This window comes from Hoplias malabaricus, unplaced genomic scaffold (genome assembly GCF_029633855.1).
Source record: "Hoplias malabaricus isolate fHopMal1 unplaced genomic scaffold, fHopMal1.hap1 H_2, whole genome shotgun sequence".
Classification (NCBI taxonomy): domain Eukaryota; kingdom Metazoa; phylum Chordata; class Actinopteri; order Characiformes; family Erythrinidae; genus Hoplias; species Hoplias malabaricus.
In genome coordinates, this window is record NW_027101325.1 from 160,631 (window position 1) to 181,596 (window position 20,966).

The 20,966-nt window shown below is 40.3% G+C and overlaps 1 protein-coding gene across 3 annotated transcripts in view; it reads right to left on the reverse strand.

Moving 5' to 3' along the window:
• LOC136686025 (rap guanine nucleotide exchange factor-like 1) overlaps positions 1-20,966 on the reverse strand; it is a 56,333-nt gene that overhangs the window by 21,557 nt on the left and 13,810 nt on the right. For 2 of the 3 annotated variants that reach the window (XM_066659498.1, XM_066659499.1), the window contains one exon: positions 361-439. In XM_066659498.1, the coding sequence (XP_066515595.1) occupies positions 361-439 (79 nt within the window). Of the gene's footprint in view, positions 1-360; positions 440-17,768; positions 18,950-20,966 lie in introns of those variants that run through there. The other variant, XM_066659497.1, reaches the window with a different exon arrangement.

The following is a 20,966-nucleotide window of genomic DNA, read 5'->3' on the forward strand; positions in this document are numbered from 1 at the left end:
ATAGGTAGGCAAACACCTCTAGTGAAGATTAGAGGCTAAGAGCATAAAAAATGTCCTCTGCTATTGGAATGGGTGTTAACACTATTCTTGTTCTAGAGAACACTAGAATTCACTATTCTAGTTTTTTGTTTTTTTAATGACACATACGACTAAATAGTAAAACACTGGCTAATAACAGATAATCCAAATTCCGATGTAACAATATAAATACAAACGTATGCGTTGCTGTTAGCCCACCATTAAAGCGCTCCTAGACTGACACACACAAACCGAGATTTTCCATGGGTATTTCCATAGTTGCAAATACCTGGTTGCTAAGTACACCAAAAACATTCATGTTTGGAATTATATGAAGGATACTGCTGAAGTAGGACTTGCTGAAACTTGTCGGATGCCAGGAAGATAGGGTGTGTCAACATGAAGTCATCCAGGAGTATTTCTGCAGAGAGAGAAAAAGAAAGGAAGGTGAATTAGTAATCTCAAAACATGCAACAATCCCACTGTGATAAATCACACTTGAGAAATGCAGTTAAAGAGGAAAACATGTGAAAACAGAGATTAGCATACAGCTAAAACCTGAAAGACATTACTAATTACTATACGACACATGACACTTTTTCTTTAGGTTTCAGATTAACCTACATTAACGGTTACATTTTGTTTTTAAAGCCCAAGGGTGTATTCATTCTAATTCTATAAAAAGCTGCAGCAAACCAACATACACTGAGTAGGACAGCTTTTGTGTCGCTTTTGGTAGTTATCACTGGTCGTGTACAAAGTAGAGACAAATCTATTGGCTTTTGAGCTGTTGCCCATTATACAGCATCCCAGATGTAAGATGTAGATCATCAAAGAATAATTTTCACTGTCTCTGAGTGGTCATGATCATTCATATGTATCTGGGTTAGATCGATCTGTAGCTTATTAATCATTAATAAAACAGAATACGAGTCTGCCACTTATAAAGAACCAAAAAGGCAGCCTCAATATGAACAGATCAGCTCCTGAAAAAGTAGGTCAGGAGAGCAGACCTCTTCAAAGTCTATGCAAAAAAATAAAAAACACACACAAAGCGCTCATAAATATGACTAGCATGGGAAAAGCTCCAGTCCATTACCCATAAAGCAATGCAAAATTAGACAGTCAACATTCACTAAAAGAGAAAACGTTCAAGTTCTGTGACCTCAAATCAGAGGAAATGATGCTAGGCTCTCATTAAAATTGCCACTTTATTATCAGCCTACTCAAGTGGCTTCCTATAAATGTCAGACATGGAATACTTAGCTGAAATTGAAAGGGACTACTCATACTGTCCTACTAGACATCACATCACCCTTACAATTCCTATATTGCAGCATCTGAATAAAACTACTTGTTTGACATTGCATAACAAGTCTAATTCCAGCAGTTCTGCCTAATTCAGGATAAGAGTGTTAACGCTGACCCTAGATCAGCACTTGCTGTAGGTGTAGAAGCACTGAAGTGTGTGAGATGTTTTTTTTTTTTTTAACTGGCCCAGGCTTGTCTTGTTTCTCAGCTCCCGAGTTGTCGGGAAGTTCCTTTGACGTCAAAATGTTTCAGTCATACAGGTGAATGTACACCAGAAATCGGTTAAACGCAGTAATGAATGAGATAAAAAGATTAGGAGCTCTATGATAGGGGTCTAATTACATAGATTCAGAACGGGAGGAAGCAGACCTGTGAATATATTTTTATACAGAACTGAATACAAAGCTGTTCAACATTTAAATGTAGCTCAGAACAAAGTGACTTGTATCGCAGATTTGCAAACTGCAAGCATGTGTACCTGGGTGCCCAAGCAAATTGTAGATGTGTGTGTGTGTGTGTGTGTGTCATGGTGGGTGTGTCAGCTGGGGCCCTGTCCACATTTTCGCAGCTGCAAATTTCCCACGGTTGCCAAGGCAACATTGCCTTAAGTGGCTGCATGGTGACAGTGAGGGAGAAATAGAGGTTGGAGAGAGAGAGAGCAAAAAAGCAAAGAGAAATAAAAGCAGACAGAAAACTTATCAAAGAATAAAAGCTAGAAGATACCAAGAGATACAAAGAATTAAAGTTGTGCAAACCACAACAATGAAAATGTGATGTGAAGTTACATAGACTCTGTAAGTGTGTAGAAAATAGAAACAGAGTGGGTGTGAATGACAGGAACGGAGTGAGTGAGGAGGAGTGAATGAGGTTAATTACCACCTCCAATAGTCTCTTGTCCCTCAGAGTGATGTGTGTGTGTGTGTGCGCGTGTGTATGAAACCAAAAACCCCCTGTAGTCTTGATTTAAAGCCATCAATATAACCACCATTGGGTAACACTAGAATGATGACAGTACGTACAAGATATAAGCATCAGCTAAACAACAAAGCACAAAATAGCTGCCTCTGCACAATTGTGTCTGTGTGTGTTTCTAGGGATATTTATGTGCTTTCTTTCATGTAGGACTCTGGCTTGCTATGAAATAATAGCTGCATGTTTGGAATCACTGTTCTCCCTGTGCCAAAGCGGGTTACCTCCGGATTATGGGGTTTCTTCCCGCAATCAAAACATATGTGCTGGTTTGTGGATTGGCTATTGAAATGTGTTCATAGGTGTGAGTTTGGGAGTGAATGTGTGCGTGTGTGATGCGCTGTGATGGACCCTGAGTTTCAGCCTTGTGCCCAGTGCAGGGGTTACAGAAAACTACCAATAAATGATCAAAATCAGCCAAGAGGCACATCATCAGATTCTTTTTTCAATAAATTTTAGACAGGGCAAGTTTACAACAAAATAATATGAGCGCTAGTATTAAAATACGTATTCTGTGTTTTAATGGTGCTATGACATTCGTAATACTTTACAAATGTTATGTTTATTAATGGGCGGCACGGTGGTGCAGCAGGTGGTGTCGCAGTCACACAGCTCCAGGGGCCTGGAGGTTGTGGGTTCGATTCCCGCTCCGGGTGACTGTCTGTGAGGAGTTTTGTGTGTTCTCCCTGTGTCCGCATGGGTTTCCTCCGGGTGCTCCAGTTTCCGCCCATGGTCCAAAAACTTTGGTAGTGGATTGTCTACTTAAAAAGCGTCCATAGGTGTGAGTGAATGTGTGTGTGTGCGCATCACCCTGTGAAGGACTGGCGCCCCCTCCAGGATGTGTTCCCATGTTAGATGTAAAGAGACTGAAAAACTAAGACTGGGCAGTCTTAACGAACAAGTCTAGCACCAGTCCACCTCTGAAAATTTATACAAAAATGTACAAATGTTAAAAAATGAGAACACTAAAGATCTTTATTTTCAAAATCTATGCTAAATGCAGTTATTCACCTTTATGAAAATCAGCCATACCTCACTGAACAGTAAAAAGAGAGTTGATTATGAAAGTTACCAAAGGAGAAGTCTCCAAGACATAAGAAATGAAACATTTCTGCCTCCCTCTCTGTTATAAGAAAAAAAAAAACCTTTTTACAGCCCCCGCACTCTCCATCTCTTTCATCCATCTCACTCCTTCTGCCCACTAGTTCACATTAAGATGGCGCTTTAAGTGCAGTGAATTTTTGCCCAGTTTGTCACAGAGCACATTTCTTTAGGTTTTCAAAAATAAGAGATGTCTGACTCCAGCAACCACAGCTCACTTCACACATCACCACCCAGAATACCTCAACCAAACCCAACATCTAAATCATATAGAGTTAAATCTACAGTATGTATGGGTGCATAGGTACTTTTATGTCACATGAAACCTACACTCACAGATATGCTTAACTCTACAAGAAATTTAAAAAAAAAAAACAGAAAAATCTACAGTTTTTCCTTTTTCATGGTTGAATATTCATGTCCAACAGACCACAGCACAAGTCCAGAGGCAGGACAAATGGAGGAAAAAGTTGTTAAAGGCCATCTATATGGACACTGGAAACAGCAAGAATACAACATTTAAGTCCCAATGGTCCTCAATTACACAACCCAAATATGTCTTGTCCAAATTTGCCTCCATGCCTTTTGTTATTCTACCCCTTTACCTTCATTCCATACACACAGGTCTATGAATATACAATTAGTCCCCACCTGTCTCCACCCACACCCCCCACTGTTCGAGCTTACCTGGAAAGCCCCACCCCGCAAGCTGTTTCCTTAGGTTTGTGATGTTTGAAACCCTGGTTAGCTGAATGCATTTTCAAAGCTCATCCATGCCATTTACATTACAGCATATTTAAAACACCTTATGGACATGTAAATGTAATAATGTGATTTTCACTGAAGGAGGTTGCTAATGCTCCTTCAACAATGACCTCCTACATAGAACTCTTTTATTTAAGCCTGAAAGCCAAGACAAGAGGTTTTTATTTCACATGATGTGCGCAAAGCATTTGCATGAATATGTGTGTGTGTGTGTGTGTGTGGGGGGGGGGGGGGGGGGGGGGGTTGGCAGAATCAGGGGTGAATGTATGTAGGAACACTTACTGTGCTCCAGCAGCTCCTACCTGACCCCACCCCCCTTTCTTATACTGAAGGCCAGGGAGTTCTCCACTGTAAGATGGAACATAAAGCCCCACCCCATTCGCATATTTACAGTAAATGAAGATTGGAATCAGGTGGTTGGTCAAAATGGAGATCTCAGGCAGAGATTTCAGACATGTTGAACAGAGCAGGATTATATAAATTGTGATTGACAGGCCGTTACCATGGAGGTCTTATCACATCTGAACCCCCACATCCCACGCACACTCTCCTTTCTTTCTCTCTTTCTGTTTTCTGCATCTCTCACTCACATGCGTTGGAGCATTTGGCATGAAGCAGTAACAGGCAAAGACTGTGTTTGAGAGAGAGAGAGAAAGAGATATGAAGAATGTGTATGTGAGGTCTCTGCACATTCTTGAAAGCTGCTTGCTCTTGTCCTTCATATCTGTTTCATCTCAAGTCTTCCACCACCATTCTTCTAGTGCATGGTCTGTGCAGGGGTTTGTGGATATAATCACAATTGTGGGTATCATCAGTGCTTAGAAGAACACTGACCAGCAGCATTTAAAAGAAGGCTTAACTAGTGAATTTAAGTTAATTTAATGCCATGCCATGTAAGTGAAAATTTGAATACAATTTTATTTTGAAGAATAAAATTAATTAGAATAAAAAAGGGGGCGGCACGGTGGTGCAGCAGGTAGGTGTCGCAGTCACACAGCTCCAGGGGCCTGGAGGTTGTGGGTTCGATTCCCGCTCCAGGTGACTGTCTGTGAGGAGTTGGTGTGTTCTCCCTGTGTCCGCGTGGGTTTCCTCCAAGTGCTCCGGTTTCCTCCCACAGTCCTAAAACACGTTTGTAGGTGGATTGGCAACTCAAAAGTGTCCGTAGGTGTGAGTGTGTGTGTGTTGCCCTGTGAAGGACTGGCGCCCCCTCCAGGGTGTATTCCCGCCTTGCGCCCAATGATTCCAGGTAGGCTCTGGACCCACCGGGACCCTGAACTGGATAAGGGTTACAGAAAATGGATGGATGGAATAAAAAAGGGCTGCAGCAACTGTCTACAACTGATTCTGAACGTGTTACTCCTGCTATTTACAATGCAGACTTTTACTGCAGCTCTAACCATATCCACCTGGTAATAAACGCTTGATTAATTAATAGAGGTCTGTCTCAGAAAGCAAGTTAAGCTTAGACAAATTCATGACATCTCAGGCCTTGTCCACACACACGTAGATGATTTGTTAAATGTAGATTTTGCTGCGTTTTGGCCTTTCATCCATGTGTAAACCACATTTCAGGTCACTAAAATCTGACCTTTTGGAAAACGCTCTCCAGCAGATGTTCAGAAATGTAGTTTTCAGTGATGTAGTGTAGAACTGAGTTTTTGACTTGTAACGTCAAGACTGTGCACCATTTTCTCCTTTGAATGACATCGGAGTGTGTGCCATTGTCTCCTTTCTCTTTACATGAGGTAATTATGTTGCATTAGCAGACGCAGCCAAAACCATGCTTGTTTAACACTGCAAACATGACTTATTACATCACTAATTAACATACAGTTACTCTTACACTATAAGGGACAGAGCCATCAGAATGCACTACGGTGGACACTGCTATATCGACCAAATCCACAACACAAGCACTGCCCCCAAGGCTGCTGGCATTGGACATGACCTGGGCTGACCTCTAGTTGGTGGGAAAATGAAGTGGTTCCTGCAGAATAAGAGGAAGTTAATTTTCATTTGTCAAAGATATCTCTTTTGTCATTCAGTGAGCTGCTCTGCAATCTGAAGAGCATACAAGCATGTTTTATGATTTTATATAGACAGACTGTCTATAAAAAAAAAAGGAAGGTGTAGAAGTGTACACATGGACTAGGCCTCAGCTTCAAATCAACCCTAACCAAGCCAGCCGGAGTTAACTCAAACTTTCTATCAATTCAGGTTTAGATAGTGAAGCTAAGATAAATCCTTGTGTGGATGCACATGAAAGCATGACATTTATGACTGACAAACCATTAAATGAAATATGAGGAGTGGAGCGACATGTTTTTCAAAGTAGGAAGCAAATGTAAAAAGTAACATTATTACCACGGTTACTGGTGTTTACTACAGTAATATTAACTTTATTTACCACTATAACAATTTTCAAAGAGGAAAAAAAGAACCTAAAAAGGACTGTAGGTAGGGTGACCAGACGTCCTCTTTTACCCGGACATGTCCTCTTTTTTAGACTTAAAAAATGTCCGGGCGGAATTTCACAAACGTCCGGGATTTTGTTTGTCTAGAGCTTACATAGAACTTCGTGAAGTTTCGTTCACAAACTAGTCCCGCCCTCCCCTACTCCGATTGGTTCGCTTGAGTGAGAAGGGGGCGTGGTGAAGTAGCCTAAAATCTTCTGATTGGCCGGTCTGACTGAGGAGCTACCGTTATTGGTCGATAACCATCTCTGTAAACATTTAATTGGTCAGTCTGCACGTCAGTAGTCGTCCACCCCCACCCCCGCGGAGACGTGTCCTCTTTTTTCACCATCTCAGATCTGGTCACCCAGATCTGAAAAGAAAAGAAATTCATAATTGTAATGAAAAAATAAACACATTTTATAAAATTCAGAATGTTCCCTCATCATTTGTTAGCTCTCCGGCTGTTTGCATGCTTGAAACAGGTCTAATGTACTTACAAAACCCCAGTGTCAGTAAATAAACAAGCTATCTTAGTCCGGTATGCTAGGTTTCTCTCTCAACTCATGGCACAAAAAAGGCATCTGCTGTTCTTTTAGACAATGCCGAGAACTCCAAACATTCAAAAGCATGAACCAAGATGAAGATATTGCCCTTTTGCTGCTCCATAGGTGGGTAATAATAACGTGTTTATTTATTTATATATTTTTTTGCTGTTTCAGATTACTTAAGGTGGAAATATCTCCAAACTCTGTAGACGGCTAACTGAATTACCAAAGGTGCTATAAAACTCGAGTGCCCTGGGTTTGCTCCAGGTGCTTGTGGTAGTTCAAGCAGTGAATAAAATACAGAAAAGATAAACTTCACCCATGTTCAAAAAAACATGTTTTTTTTCTTTTCAAACATAACATTCCACCTTAAAACGACATGGAACTTCTGAACATAAATAAACTGCGTTTCCTCCCAATCATATACATCTCCTTTAACCACAAATATTTCTGACGTAACAGCACTGCTTTGTTTTGTAGTACGTGTTACGCAGATTGGACCTGTGCCCTGTGGGTATACAGCAGGATCATGCAAATAAGGGAAGTGTGTAAATATCAAGGCAGCATAAAAGTCAGAAAATTCCTAAAATACCCTCAAGCTAAAATGAAGCTGCTCCTTTCTTAATATAGCAGCAGCTTGATTTTTGGCCTAACCCAGATTATGGCAGTCTCTGGGGAGACCCTCCCCACAGTAGCAATCACGAGCATCACTTCAACCCACTGTGTGGAGCAATTGGAGCCATGACTTGATGCCTAGCTAACTCTGCTATTACATAAGAAAAGACAAAGCACTGTAGTGCTATTTATCAATATAATACGTGTTGACAGCACTACAGGAAACACCCGTGCAAACTTACCCACAGATTTACTTCTACAGACTTGTTTGTCCACCTTGGGCATGAACTTTGAACTCCCAGTGATAATGGAGTATCAGGGTTAGTGCTGACTACACTCACACATGAAGATAGTTTGTATCAGTTTTTCCATTGTTTATCAGTAAAAACACAGAAAACATTAACATCATCAAGTGAAAATAGCAGATATACATTCAGCAGTAAAAACAGACCTCAAATACAGCTAACAAATCCTAGTATTGCACACAGGATCTGTGTGACTCACAGAAACCAAATCACCTTGGACCTTATCAAACCCTTTCTGCTTAATCTATCAAATACACCCAACAGCTTCAAACATGCTCAAGTGCTACACAACACACAAGCAAACTTCTTAATGTAGCGTATGTCCTACTTTCCACTTTATGTCCCCCCCGAGGACACATACTGAAAGGGAAGAAAGATGTGGGCTCTAACACAGCCTACAACTGATGACAGTTAGAGTGGCCTCAATACTTCAAAATCAACATCAAAACCAAGTTAAGCAAAGACGCTTTCTGAATCAAGGTCCAACATCCATAATTTCTTCTAATTCTGGACTGGCCATGTTGATGTTCATATGGTAGAGCTATGTTATACATCAGCAAAAATATTGCTGGCAATGTTCCACAACCTTTTTAAAAAGTACCAGTCATAAATGAGCTGTGGCACTTAGGAGTAGCGGAAATTAATTATTCATCAACAGCTCATAAGTATTCAGATAAATCTATTTAACAAGTCTAGACTATTCTAATGCCAAAGATTCACTCAGGAGGAGATTACATCAATTCAACATGGAAACTATCAGACAGAAAGAAACAAAGTTTTTATGTAATAACAACATTTTGGGAGTAGGATCACAACGGAACTCCAAACTCTTGCCCAAAAATTGTATCTGGGTTCACCTCCCTGTTCCAGTTGTCACAGTCATGGTCCATACTCACAAAATACATATATATATTCTTTCCAGCATAGTGTATTTTGAACACTTTCTGTACCAATTAAATTTATTTTGTAGCTTCAAATGTCATTCAATATCGCTAATACTAAAAAAAAAAAATATTGATGAGACCGCACAATGGTGTTACCAAGTACTGTCACTGTCACACACCTGAAGGGTTCTGTAGTTGTTGGTTCAAACACTACCTTGGTTGACTGCCTGTGAGGAATTTTGCCTGTTCTCCCCATGTCTGTCTGGGTTTCCTCCGGGTTTCCACAAACACATCCTGTTTGGTGAACTGGCCATTCAAAAAGTGTCCATAGGTGTGAGTGTGTGAATGAATGCGTGATGCCCTATGATTCCAAGTAGGCTCCTGACCCACCAAAACCCTGAATAAGATGATTACAGTATATGAATGAGTGGATTAACTTACAACAAATAAATTAATTAAAACAAAAACAAATAAATGAATAGAGTGGTTCAATAACAACTTAAAAATGTCTGCATACGTTAGTCTGGATCAAAGAGATGCAGTTGCCCTTATTATTGCACATGCTAGAGTGTTTCATCACAACAGTGATGACTGCACACTAATCACAGTCTTCGCTTGCATTTGGGCCTATAGGCTGTTATTAGGGCTGTCTTTTGAGCCACTAATCGGGAAGCTTGGGGCCATCTGTTTGTACACGTGTGTGCGCCTGCAAAATGTGGCAAACAGAGTGCAAAAAAGGAGGGCAACCACTGCTGTCTCTTCAAAGTGCTATCATATGGCATATTTTGCTAGTCCTCACTGCAGTGCTGGTTTAACACAAAGAGAATGTGTTTGTTTGGGTTTTTTTGTGTGTAAGTAGCTTTGGAAGTGTGCCCCTTTCTGTTATTTTACCTCACTATATGAGCTACTTAAAAACATGAGGTAAAGAAATTGCAAAAGTGAAGCAGAGTTAAAGGAAGCCAGGACGAGCACGGTACGCTTTGAGTTGCCTTCTTTCCTACTTTATTAAAACAGTGCCCTCTCAACACCCAAAATGAGTACACCATACAGGCTTCACTTCACTCTCCACTCATTCCTTCCCTTCCTTCCTGTTCCCTCTTCCTCCTCCTGCCTACAAGAGAACACGGTTGCCATGTGAACAGGTGCTGTACGTAAAGAGAAGCTGTTTGGCACTGAGACATATTTGCAGAGAAATACAGGCGCATACATCAGGACAGAACAATATAAACAAATTACTAGTATTGTTAGTTGTTATATAACTACAAATTGTCATAACAATGCCAAACCATTTATATTTGACAATGGTTGCTAGAAATTGCAACTGCGTGACCAACACTGAAACTTACTGCTCCATCAGAAAAAAAGAGATAAATACACAGTGCATGCTTAAACCCTAAAATAAATATATATAATAAAATAAAAAATATCACACTGCGTGAATACATGTTATTTCAGGCTAGATTTAAATAAATAGATTCAGTAATTTTCTCCCTAACAGCATAGTACACACTAATACTAATATGCACAAACTAAGTGCATACATGCTTCATAGTCAACACACATTCATCCTGTCATGGTCAAAATCATCAGCACAGGGGGCCTCCCTATCCATCAGCACAGAGTGGCCCAGGTGCGTGGGTTACGCACAAAGTGGGCATAGCCATTATGAGGAAGAGAAAGTGAGCCAGAGAGAGAGCGAGAGAGAGAGAGAAAGTACTGATGTTATGTAAAGCCCTCCAAAGGGAGGCCGGTGAGTGGGCAGCCATTTCTTCCTAATCCCGCACTCTTTTCAGAAAAAAAAAACATCATACCTCCTACACAGACCCATGCCACCACTCTCTCACGTTGCACTCGTGTCTCTCCCTTTCTCTTCATCTCTTCCTTTCACTTGCTCTCTCTCCCTCTGGCTCCCTCACTTTTCTCTCAGTGAAGACTCTTTGAGAATGTGCCCGAGGACTGATTTGCTTTACGGAAGGCAGCGTATGGAGAGCTCAGTGGAGCTAGCCCCGCCAAGCTTGAGGCCATAGAGGGTCCACATGGTTTAGCTTGATTAGTGCAGTTGAGGATGACTCAGCTAACTGTCATAAAGCACAGGTGGCTGTTAGCCTAAGCCTGCCTGATTAGCATTCCCCATTACCATATTCTAATATCAAAGTTGGACATGCAATATATATATGGACAGCATAGATGATAATTAATGTATTTTCCGAATGATAGTGTGTAGGTGTACACACTTCAATGAATCTAGCACTGAAGATAAACCGTATAAATCATGCCTGCAGAACACAAAACCCCTTCCTGATGTCACACTTGTCCATCACAAACACCTTAAGTAGAGCCTGACTCATACATTAACAGCAATGCTGACGAACCAATCTTAATCCTTCCAAGAACCAGAGGGAACCATATGAGATATCATGTAACTAATGTCATGTAGTTAACCAATACCAAGAGAGCGCTGTTAAAGGATTAGTTTGGGTATAAAGCGAAACAAAAACAACAGCAGTCACATTTTTGTCTATACTCTGTATCCATTTTATGATTCACTGTAAATCAGAGCTTCAAAAACCACATAAGAAAATGTAGTGATGTATGCCTAGGAGTTTGACTTGGTTTAAGCTATGCTTAGAGTTCAGTTACACTTTTTACTTAAACGTTTTACTGTTTTTATCATTTATATATAATTACTATTTATGTTATGAATGCACAGTTCTTTACTGCAGTTAAAGGTGGCACATTTTGATGGATATGGCTCAACCACAAAAACAAAGCAGTCCTCAGACTTACTGTAAAAGGGATTCTCCATTTGCAGAACTGGCTTGTACTGCCAACACTAGGGATTCACTCAATTGCCAGACAACTGTCTGTACTTTTTCTATTGCTGCCTTTTCAAATCCTGCCCTGACTTGCTTGTGAAATGCCTTACGTTTCAGAATGGAAGTACTGAAATGAAAGCTAAAAATAATTACATAACCATCAGTTGACCTCAGGTGAACTGCAAAACTTTGACTTCAGCCCACCATTTGAACTGCAATCTGATTATCTGATATAGACTGTATAGTGTGAGTGTGAGAAATCCAAAAGATGAGCTGTGACTTTCATCACCATGATGAGATATGGTATTACTAAGGGGATTTTAGTTCTGGAAGATGGATAGAGTGCCAGTAGGTAATTCATAAGTCTGTGTTTTGTGTTTTATCACATGGAAAGCATTCTAAAAAGTGCAGTTTGACAGTATGATACACTGACCTCAAGACCTGAGATCAGTAGACCACCACAATCCGTAATCCACAAACTCACTGCTGCGGACAGCAGGTCTGGATGAGACAGTCAATCTGGGAGCATATCATTAGCTAATCCAGGATTAGCAAGGTTAGTTAAACGTTTTTATTCTTTGGAATGACAGATAAATCTGCAAACGACAACATTATATTCCAAAGAACAGGTTGGGCAGGAAACTCAACCGTCAAACATTTGCAATACGCTTAATTAGATACAGCTCCTGAAGTATATACCAAAGTAAACGAATTGCTAAAATTAATATAATATTAAACAACCCCAAATAGGACAGTATGGAATAAAAAGTGATTGTAATCAGGATTCGTGTCAAGAATTATAACAGTATCTACATTAAGCTGAGCAAAGATAAGCAGATGATCTCCAGTTTGTCAACAATTACTTTGGCAAACTTTTATCAAGCACTAAAACACACTTAAAATGTTTTGTAGCGCAAAGAAGTAGATTTGACTGGGATCTGAGGTATTTGAGATGTAACATCACACTGTAGAAACATGTATTGTGATCAGATGAAACAGTACACCAGACCGTTTTTTGAAGATATGGATACAGTGTACAGAGTGTGATTAGCAAAGTCTAAAAGGCAAGATAAATCATGTTATGGGGGTTGTGTCAGTGCCCTTGGCAAAAACTATTTACATTTTTGTGATGGCATTAAGGCGAAAAAGTACACAGATCTAATAGAATCACCTGCTACCTTTAAAACATCTTTTCCAAGAATGTCCCTGGCAACGCAAAACCACATGTTACACACATTACAAAGGCATGGCTGCAGAAGAAAAGGGTACATGCTCAGGACTGTTCAGGACTTGCGGTCCCCAATAGAGAATGTGTGGAGAATTTGAAATTGATCAACAAAAACATACTGCTGCAGACCTTATGGCAGGGAGACTGAGACAAAACAACACATGAAACTTGCTATCACTTGGTATACTCTGTATCAAAACATCTTTTAAGTGTTTTGAGAAGGAATGATATTACAAATTGGTAAATATCTTATAGTCCCAATATTTTTGGAATGTGTCACAGGCCTAATATATAGGAATAAATATATATTAACAAATGAAATAAAGTTAAACTGGCAAAACATTAAATATCTTGGGTTTGTACTGTTTGCAATGACAATTATAAATAAGTAAAAGTAAAGAAAAGTAAAAACACTGCATACTGTAGTTTTATTTATTATTTACATATGTTTTTTTATTATTATAGTTTCTATACTACACCAATATTTTTGAATTTGGGATTTTATCTGCATTCCTTTTTCACTCAAAAAAGTAATTAATTCAGTAATTTTTTAATTTATTTAATGTTTATCAAAGGTCTATTCTGGTGTTTACATCCCACATCAACAAATGTCCTTAAAACTAAACAGGCAATGGAGAGAAAACTGGCATGCTGAGATTGATATAGCCAGTGTAAAACTGATATAGCCATGTTGACATGTCTTGAATAAAATGTAGGTGCCTTGCTTTGAGTGCCACAAAGGCCATCCTAGAATGTGTTTATTGGAAAATTCCAACCAAAGGTTGACATGATTTGTTGAGGTGTTTCTCAGTCAACTGAAAAACACTCACCCAAAAGACGAGACAATCCTCAAAAGCTGTTGGTCTATATATATATGCTTCTGGTCTCTGTTCTTGTTATCTTTTGCCTTCCTTTAAAAAAATTACAAAATTTAATGTGTGTCATTATGGCAACTAGATAGCCTTGGGGAAAAAAAGCTTTTCGATTTTAGAGTCACAAAAGAAGACTTTTGTCCAGACCATTGTCAACTGGACATCAGAAATGTGAAGAATATAATACAGTGGACAGGAAATTACTTGTCAGCCTATTGATTTTACATACAGCACCATTCTCAGACTGGCACTTATGCACGGCCACATTTCTCAGGCTTCTGTAGTTTCCATGGTTACTGCACAATAATACTTCACTGCACATGTGCAAGGGCTACCAATGCTGTACAATGGTGGCCAAAGTTATTATTTTCGCAATGAATACTGAAGAAATAATTATCAAAAACCTTTTACGAGGGAAAGCTGGGGAGGTACCTTGCATTTTTACTTAGATGAATGATTAATGAGGGCTTGGCCAGTTAAAACCCTTGTCATTGTCAGTGAGCTGTACAATGCACTGCAACGTGCAGTTTCTGTTTTACTGAAGAGGTGGTTGAAATCACTGGCATATTGACTGATAGATTTAACAGGAAGAACAACCGGAAAGCACCTTAAAAAATAATTTTCCTTGTCTGTAAACGCCTAAACAAAGAATCTCCCAGACAGGAATTTCCCAGCTAAAAAAACAAAGAATCTACTTTAATTTTTCAAAACATTCATCCCAGTAAATCTTGTAGTTAAATACCTAGCACATGAACTGACATTAATTTATGACACTTTTCCATACACAATGGGCAGCTGTACACTACAGTGGAACATTTAAACTCCATAAGAATAATTCAATAACTGATATTTAATCAAAGTTAAGAGCAGCTTGGCACATTGTAGAGAATCATACAATATCTGACATTTCTAGCGTGACAGTGATAAAAAATGAATCTTCCAGTAAATCTGAATAAACAAGTTTTCCTAGGTACTCCTTTGCATTACGGTATCTGACATGCATCAGCGTAGCACATAAAAAAAAACACTGCATTCCAAGAGCTTATCTCAAAACTATCATAAAACAATATCTAAGGTATCAGACAGCCTGTCTGTAACTATTTCAAATGATAATTTTCTGAAGAATCAATATACATTTCTTATGTCTAGTTCCTATTACAACCACTGTAAAAAAAATCTTACTTAGGAAATGTCCCTATGATGGCATATTTAATATTTGATCATTCTGAATGACTCTGTTTACTTAACAAATGATTTATGTGTTACTTAAACAAACACAAAAAGACAGAATTCACGGTAATTTTGAAATATAACAGTCATTTCTTAACAAGCCATTTCTCATACTAGTAAATAGCAATCTTCCTGGTAAGCGAGAACCATGGCCTACATTCTCTAATTAATAAATAAGCAGCAGGTAACACAGGACACTTGGTGCAAAACCACGTAGAACAATAGTATATTGACAAATGTATTGGGACACCAACAATCATACCTACAAGAATCTATGACAATAAATCCACATGCAGTTATAACAGCTTCCACTCCACTGGGAAGGCTTTCTACATGCTATTGGAGTGTGGTGCGTTTTCTGTCCAGTCATCCAGAAAAACATTTGTGATGTCAGACACTGATGCTGAATAAAAGGGTCTAGTTTGCAATCTCTGTTCAATTTCACCTCAAATGTTTGATGGGTTTGAGGTCAGGGCTCTGTGTTCTAGTCAATTCCTTCAAACCTAACACAATGCCTTTATAAACCTTGCTTTGTGCACAGGGGCACAGTCAAACTGAAACAAAAAAGGGCCTTGCACAAAATGTTCCCTCAAACCTGGAAGCGTACAATTGTCCAAAATGTCTTGTTATGCTGAAGCATTAAGATTTCCAGTCACTGGAACTAAGGAGCCCATGCGAGTAACCCTATGTCATTATCCCTCCTCCACAAACTTTACACTTGGCACAATGCAGCCAGGAAAGCAACTTTCATTTGGCATTTACCCAGACTGCCAGATAGAGAAGAGTGATTTGTCACTCCACAGAACATGTTTTAATTGCTCCAATGTCCAGGGGTGGTCTGATATCCACCACTATATCTGACAACTGGCATTGTGTTAGATGATGTATGTAAAGCTTTTCTGAAGCTGCTCGACGTTGGAAACTCAAGCCATGAAAGTTACAGATTTTGGGCTGGTGTTAATGCCAGAGGAGGTTTGGAACTCACTCAGGGCCGACTTCTAAGCCCTGTGTACCTCATCAGTCGGTGACTCAGCTCTGCAACTATACATGGTCTGCCACTTTTTTGGCTGAGTCTCTGTGGTTTCTAAGCACTTCCAGTATTCAACAGTACCACTCGCACTCAGCTGTGGAATATCTAGTAAGGAAGACATTTGCTTGTTGCAAATGTAGAATCCTTTTACAGTACCGTGCTCAAATTCAGTGAGCTCTTTAGAATGACCCATTTTTTTTTTTACAAACTATTGTTATCAACAAACTGCATTGATGGGTGCTGGATTTTATACACCTGTGGCAATGGAACATCTGAATTCTATTATTGATATTCAATAATACTTTTGTCCATAGAGTGCACATGCACATTTGCTATTCTACAGAGCTAATCGTACCCGTTAGGTCATAAATTAATAATTATTAATTTCACCTTCAACATGCAAAGTGTTAATGTACAGTACTGGCACAAAGCATTTTTCCTCATAACCAATCAGGCTGGTGTCATGGCTAAAGAACACTGATGTTATTATGTAACCTAAGGATTAGTGCAGTGGTGCAATGAGGAGTATTTTTGCTCTGAGCCATTTCTACTTCTGCACTCTTGGCCAGTTGGCATCGTATCAGACATTAGTGCATGTTGCAGTTTTGATCTGCTTAAATTTCTTTTAACACGTAACAAAAGCGGAAGCAGCGTGGCATGTCTGTGAGGAAAACACCTTTTCTTTTGCATTCCATTAACGTAAGTGCAGAGTCACAATAGTAGTTTTTGTTTTCTTTTTACAGATAAATGGACCATTAGAAATGTTGTAAATTTACATAAAATATTTAATATATGATCTATCTTTGCAATCAAGCTCCAGTCAATGGGAAGAAGCTTCTTCATTCTATTTAAAGTTATTATTTTGCAGTTTATGACACTTTATCTTAACAGTGAAAGTGTGAAAGATGTTAGGGGGATTTTTAGATGTATTTAGTTTATTTTAAATCAAGGAACCAAATGACTCGTTCACTAAAAACAAGTGACCCCACATGACGTTAAAAATGTGTTTTTGGGGTTATATTAGTTATACAGATTTTTATTCTACTGTTATTTCTTATCAGTTAATTCGCTGATAAAACAGGCCATACTTCTTTGACTGGGTGCAGGTGTGATCAACACAAGGGGCCTCGTATTTACACTCTTAACTGAAAGTCAGTTGACCGCCCTGTTTTGTTTCATGATGTTTACCTTGTACCTGAACCTGCTGGTTTGAAATATTTTTAAAATGTTGTGCCAGGTGTTTGTCACTAATACCATGAGCTGTTCTTTACCTACACAACTGCTTTTTTAAGTCTTCTTGGTGTCAACTTTCAGACTATATTACTGAGCATGGGAGCACCTGTTTCTTCACATTCTACAGCAATTAATATACATCTGATGATATAACTGTGGCCTTGAAGCTGATTGGCTGTATTTGAACGTACACTGCTTTTGCCTTCAAACTTCAACTGATTTCAATGTGGGTTTTTTTTACCCATTTACACACTTTTGTTTTCCTTTCTCTTTTCCTTTTTTAAAATTATTTATTTATTTATTCATTCATGTTGCAGATTTTAAGATTACTCCGACTACTTCAGCGGAATCAAATTTAGCACATCGCTAGGAAACATCCTTGGCTCTTACCGGTGCAGTTGCCATAGCGCTTTCCCGCCACGCTGTCCAGCAGCGCCAGTGCGAGGTTCTCCGGCGTGTCGGCGGCCAGCGGCGTGCAGCTGGTGTCCAGACTGGCCTCGGAGCTCTGCTCGTCACTGGACAGCGACGGGCTGCGGATGTCTGCGGCGGCCGACGGCCAACACGGCGCCTCTTCGGTCTCCGGGCTGAAGACGTCCCGCGGCGGGCCGCCCTCGGGGGACACCTCCCTGAAGAACGGGACCACACGAGAAAGGCTCGCCCGCCGTCGAGACGCCCCCGTGCCCGCCGCCTTGTCCCCGAAGCCTCCGGCGCGAGTGAGCGCGGTGGTCTGCTTCTTCAAAAACTTTTCCAGCGGCTTCATTCCGGCCGGCATTTTGGTGCGAATGCAGCGATGATGGCTATTTTTGCGTCGTTCCTAATTAATGTTGAAAAGGCGAATGAGCTCTGGAAAAACCGCCAGCGTTTACATTTTACCTCAGTCAAGCACCGAGCGCTCAAACACAAAGATAGACTCTACAACTCCCTGCCGCGGTCGGGTCAAGAAAACGCAGCCATTACTAAAATATTGATATCCAAATTGGCTCCGCAGGACTATAAACGGACTCGCGGGCGTCCACGGTCTTGTAGTAGCTAGCTAACGTCTGCCACCTTTGAAAATAAACAAAATCCCCTAAAACGTGCTCCAGCGCAGCCGCTCCCTGTCTCGCCGTCCTCTGCAGTCGCTCAGGTCGTGTGAGAGAGACAGACAGTTTTCTGTTGCGGTATACGGGCAGAGGACATTGCCGTCGAGGAGCGTTGCTCCGGAGGACGAGCTAATCAACACAGCTGGGCTAAAAAGCGCGGTTTAAAGCCCGAAACACACTCACGGGGAAGAGATTAAGCGAGTAGAGGCAGATAAACACGGCGCAGTTGCAACACTGGCCTCAATGCAGTGAGAGATGCTCAGCGCAGTCTGCCTCCTAATGAAGAGAGCGGACTACGGTGGGTTTGACAAATACATATCTGCTCGGTTCCGCGGCGTTTTTATCTTCTTCTCTCTGTGTCGCTTCCCCTGTACCGTCGTACGCTGTCTTCGGTCGTAAAAGTCCAGAGCCTTTCTGCTGCGTTCACGGGTTTCAGTAATACACACCTACGGAGGGTGTGTGTAAGCGGAGTGAGTGAGTGAATGTGTTCGAAACGCGACGGTGGTTCAATAGCGTTGTCTTTCCCCACCGGTTTTCAGGTAGCCCCCGCCTTTTGCGCGAGGGTTTGCGGATTGGCTGATTTTTTTTGGCGTCCTGCGCTACGATTGGCTAGCTGTAGCCACCGGCGTTCTTCTTGTGAACGTGAACGACCAACCAATCTTCACACAGGAGGCGGGGCCTGCTGGAAAACGGGTGGAAAGTATAGCGTGGTTCAATCCGTTCCACCTCCTGGTTCAAACCCGCCGCCTTCCTCTGCAGCTATTGGCGCTGCCGTACTCTACAACCACCGGACAGCACGAATTACAGACACCCACAAACCGTACAGGGCATGCAGGTCCACAAGAGCGCCTGGAAACGAGGTGATTTAGATAAAGGCAAATGCATTTACATATTTAAATAAGAGTCTATGCCAAGTGCTACGTGGAGTTTCCAGAGCTGGATGACCTGAGATTTCTACCCTTCCTCAGTGTCATTTACAGTAAGATGAAGCTTATAAGGAAATAAGCACTTTAAAGTGCCAATCAGTTATTTAAAGAAAATCAAGGGGCTAAACACCAGATGATCACAGTTTGATCCCAGATGTTACCTCAGCCATCAAAGGCTGGGTGTCCAAAATAAAGAGAACAATTAGTCTTGCTCTCTGGTGACCCATCTAACCCCTTCACACACACACACAGTGTTAACCAGCATGCTAAAGTGACAGATCTGGGCGTTTTCCTCCTGCTGTCCGATTGTAGCAGCTGAGCAACATTTAAAAACAGAGAGAGGTTTCACATATTTTGAAGGAAGCACACCGTCCTCACTCTCCTACCTTTGTGTATTGTGTCGCTTGGGGAATCCTAGCTAGTTTCTGGGTGGAATAGGTGATAATGACTAATGCTGAAGAGCAGGAGCAGTAGGTGGTGGTGGTGTGTGTGTGTGTGTGGGGAGGGCGAGGGGGGGGGGTGTAGTTATATCTGATATATCTGATGAACATTAAGATGACTAGTGCAATGCTGTCATATCGAGGAAAGAGTAAGATAGTTGCCCAGCAATATCTAAGATTTAACTATTTGGCAATTAAGAAGACACTGTGTTCCTTTCTATTTAATTGGTATAAATATTTATGTATTATTTTTCTGGTGTTTATGACCTAAATAATAGCCCTTAATAAACATAAATATTTTGAAACCATTCAGTAAATGTATATCCCTTCTTATGTATATACCAAAGGTCTTATAACATTACAGTATTTCTGTAAATATTTTTTCAGGAAAATATACATTAAATATATAGTGTAAATTTCTGTTTGGTGAAAGGGTATAGGGTTAATGTAACATTATAATGGGCCAAATCCAATGTCAGTATGGGCCCACTGTGGGCCGTCCTACTCTAAACCACTTTTGCTTTTTAAATATAACCCAGTAAACATTTAGCCGTTGATTCAACGTTGAAATAACGTAATGACTGCCGTCTAATCAACGTCCTCTTAAGGTTGAAAAGACGTCCAAACACAGACATTGAAAAAGACGACTATTAGACGTATTTTGGACGTCCATTGACGTTATTAATTGGTCCCGAAATAAATTACTTGTATAAAACGCATTTTGGACGTCCATTGACGTTATCGATTGGTCACCACTTAACTAACTTATTAAGATGGAATTTGGACGTCCATTGACGTTTAAAATATGTCCTTGACGGACAGACTACTTTTAGACCTAATTTGAACGTCCAGGGACGTTTCTTGTTTACTGGGAAATAATTATAAACTAATGCTGCTACCTGCTAATATGGCTATATTATTTGTATGCACTTGTCAACAACATTTGGGTTATCTCAGACTACCTCTCTCAATTTTGATAGGCCAAAGTGTGTCAAGAAGAGTTACATCACAAATAAACTTAAATCTCTGTGTTTATATTTTCTGTGTGTGCTAGGAACTTCCACTACATTTCTAGGGGGAATTGTTTTTAACTTCATTTTCTTCTTCTGCTCTGTGTCTTGAGGTGTTTCTTCACTGAAT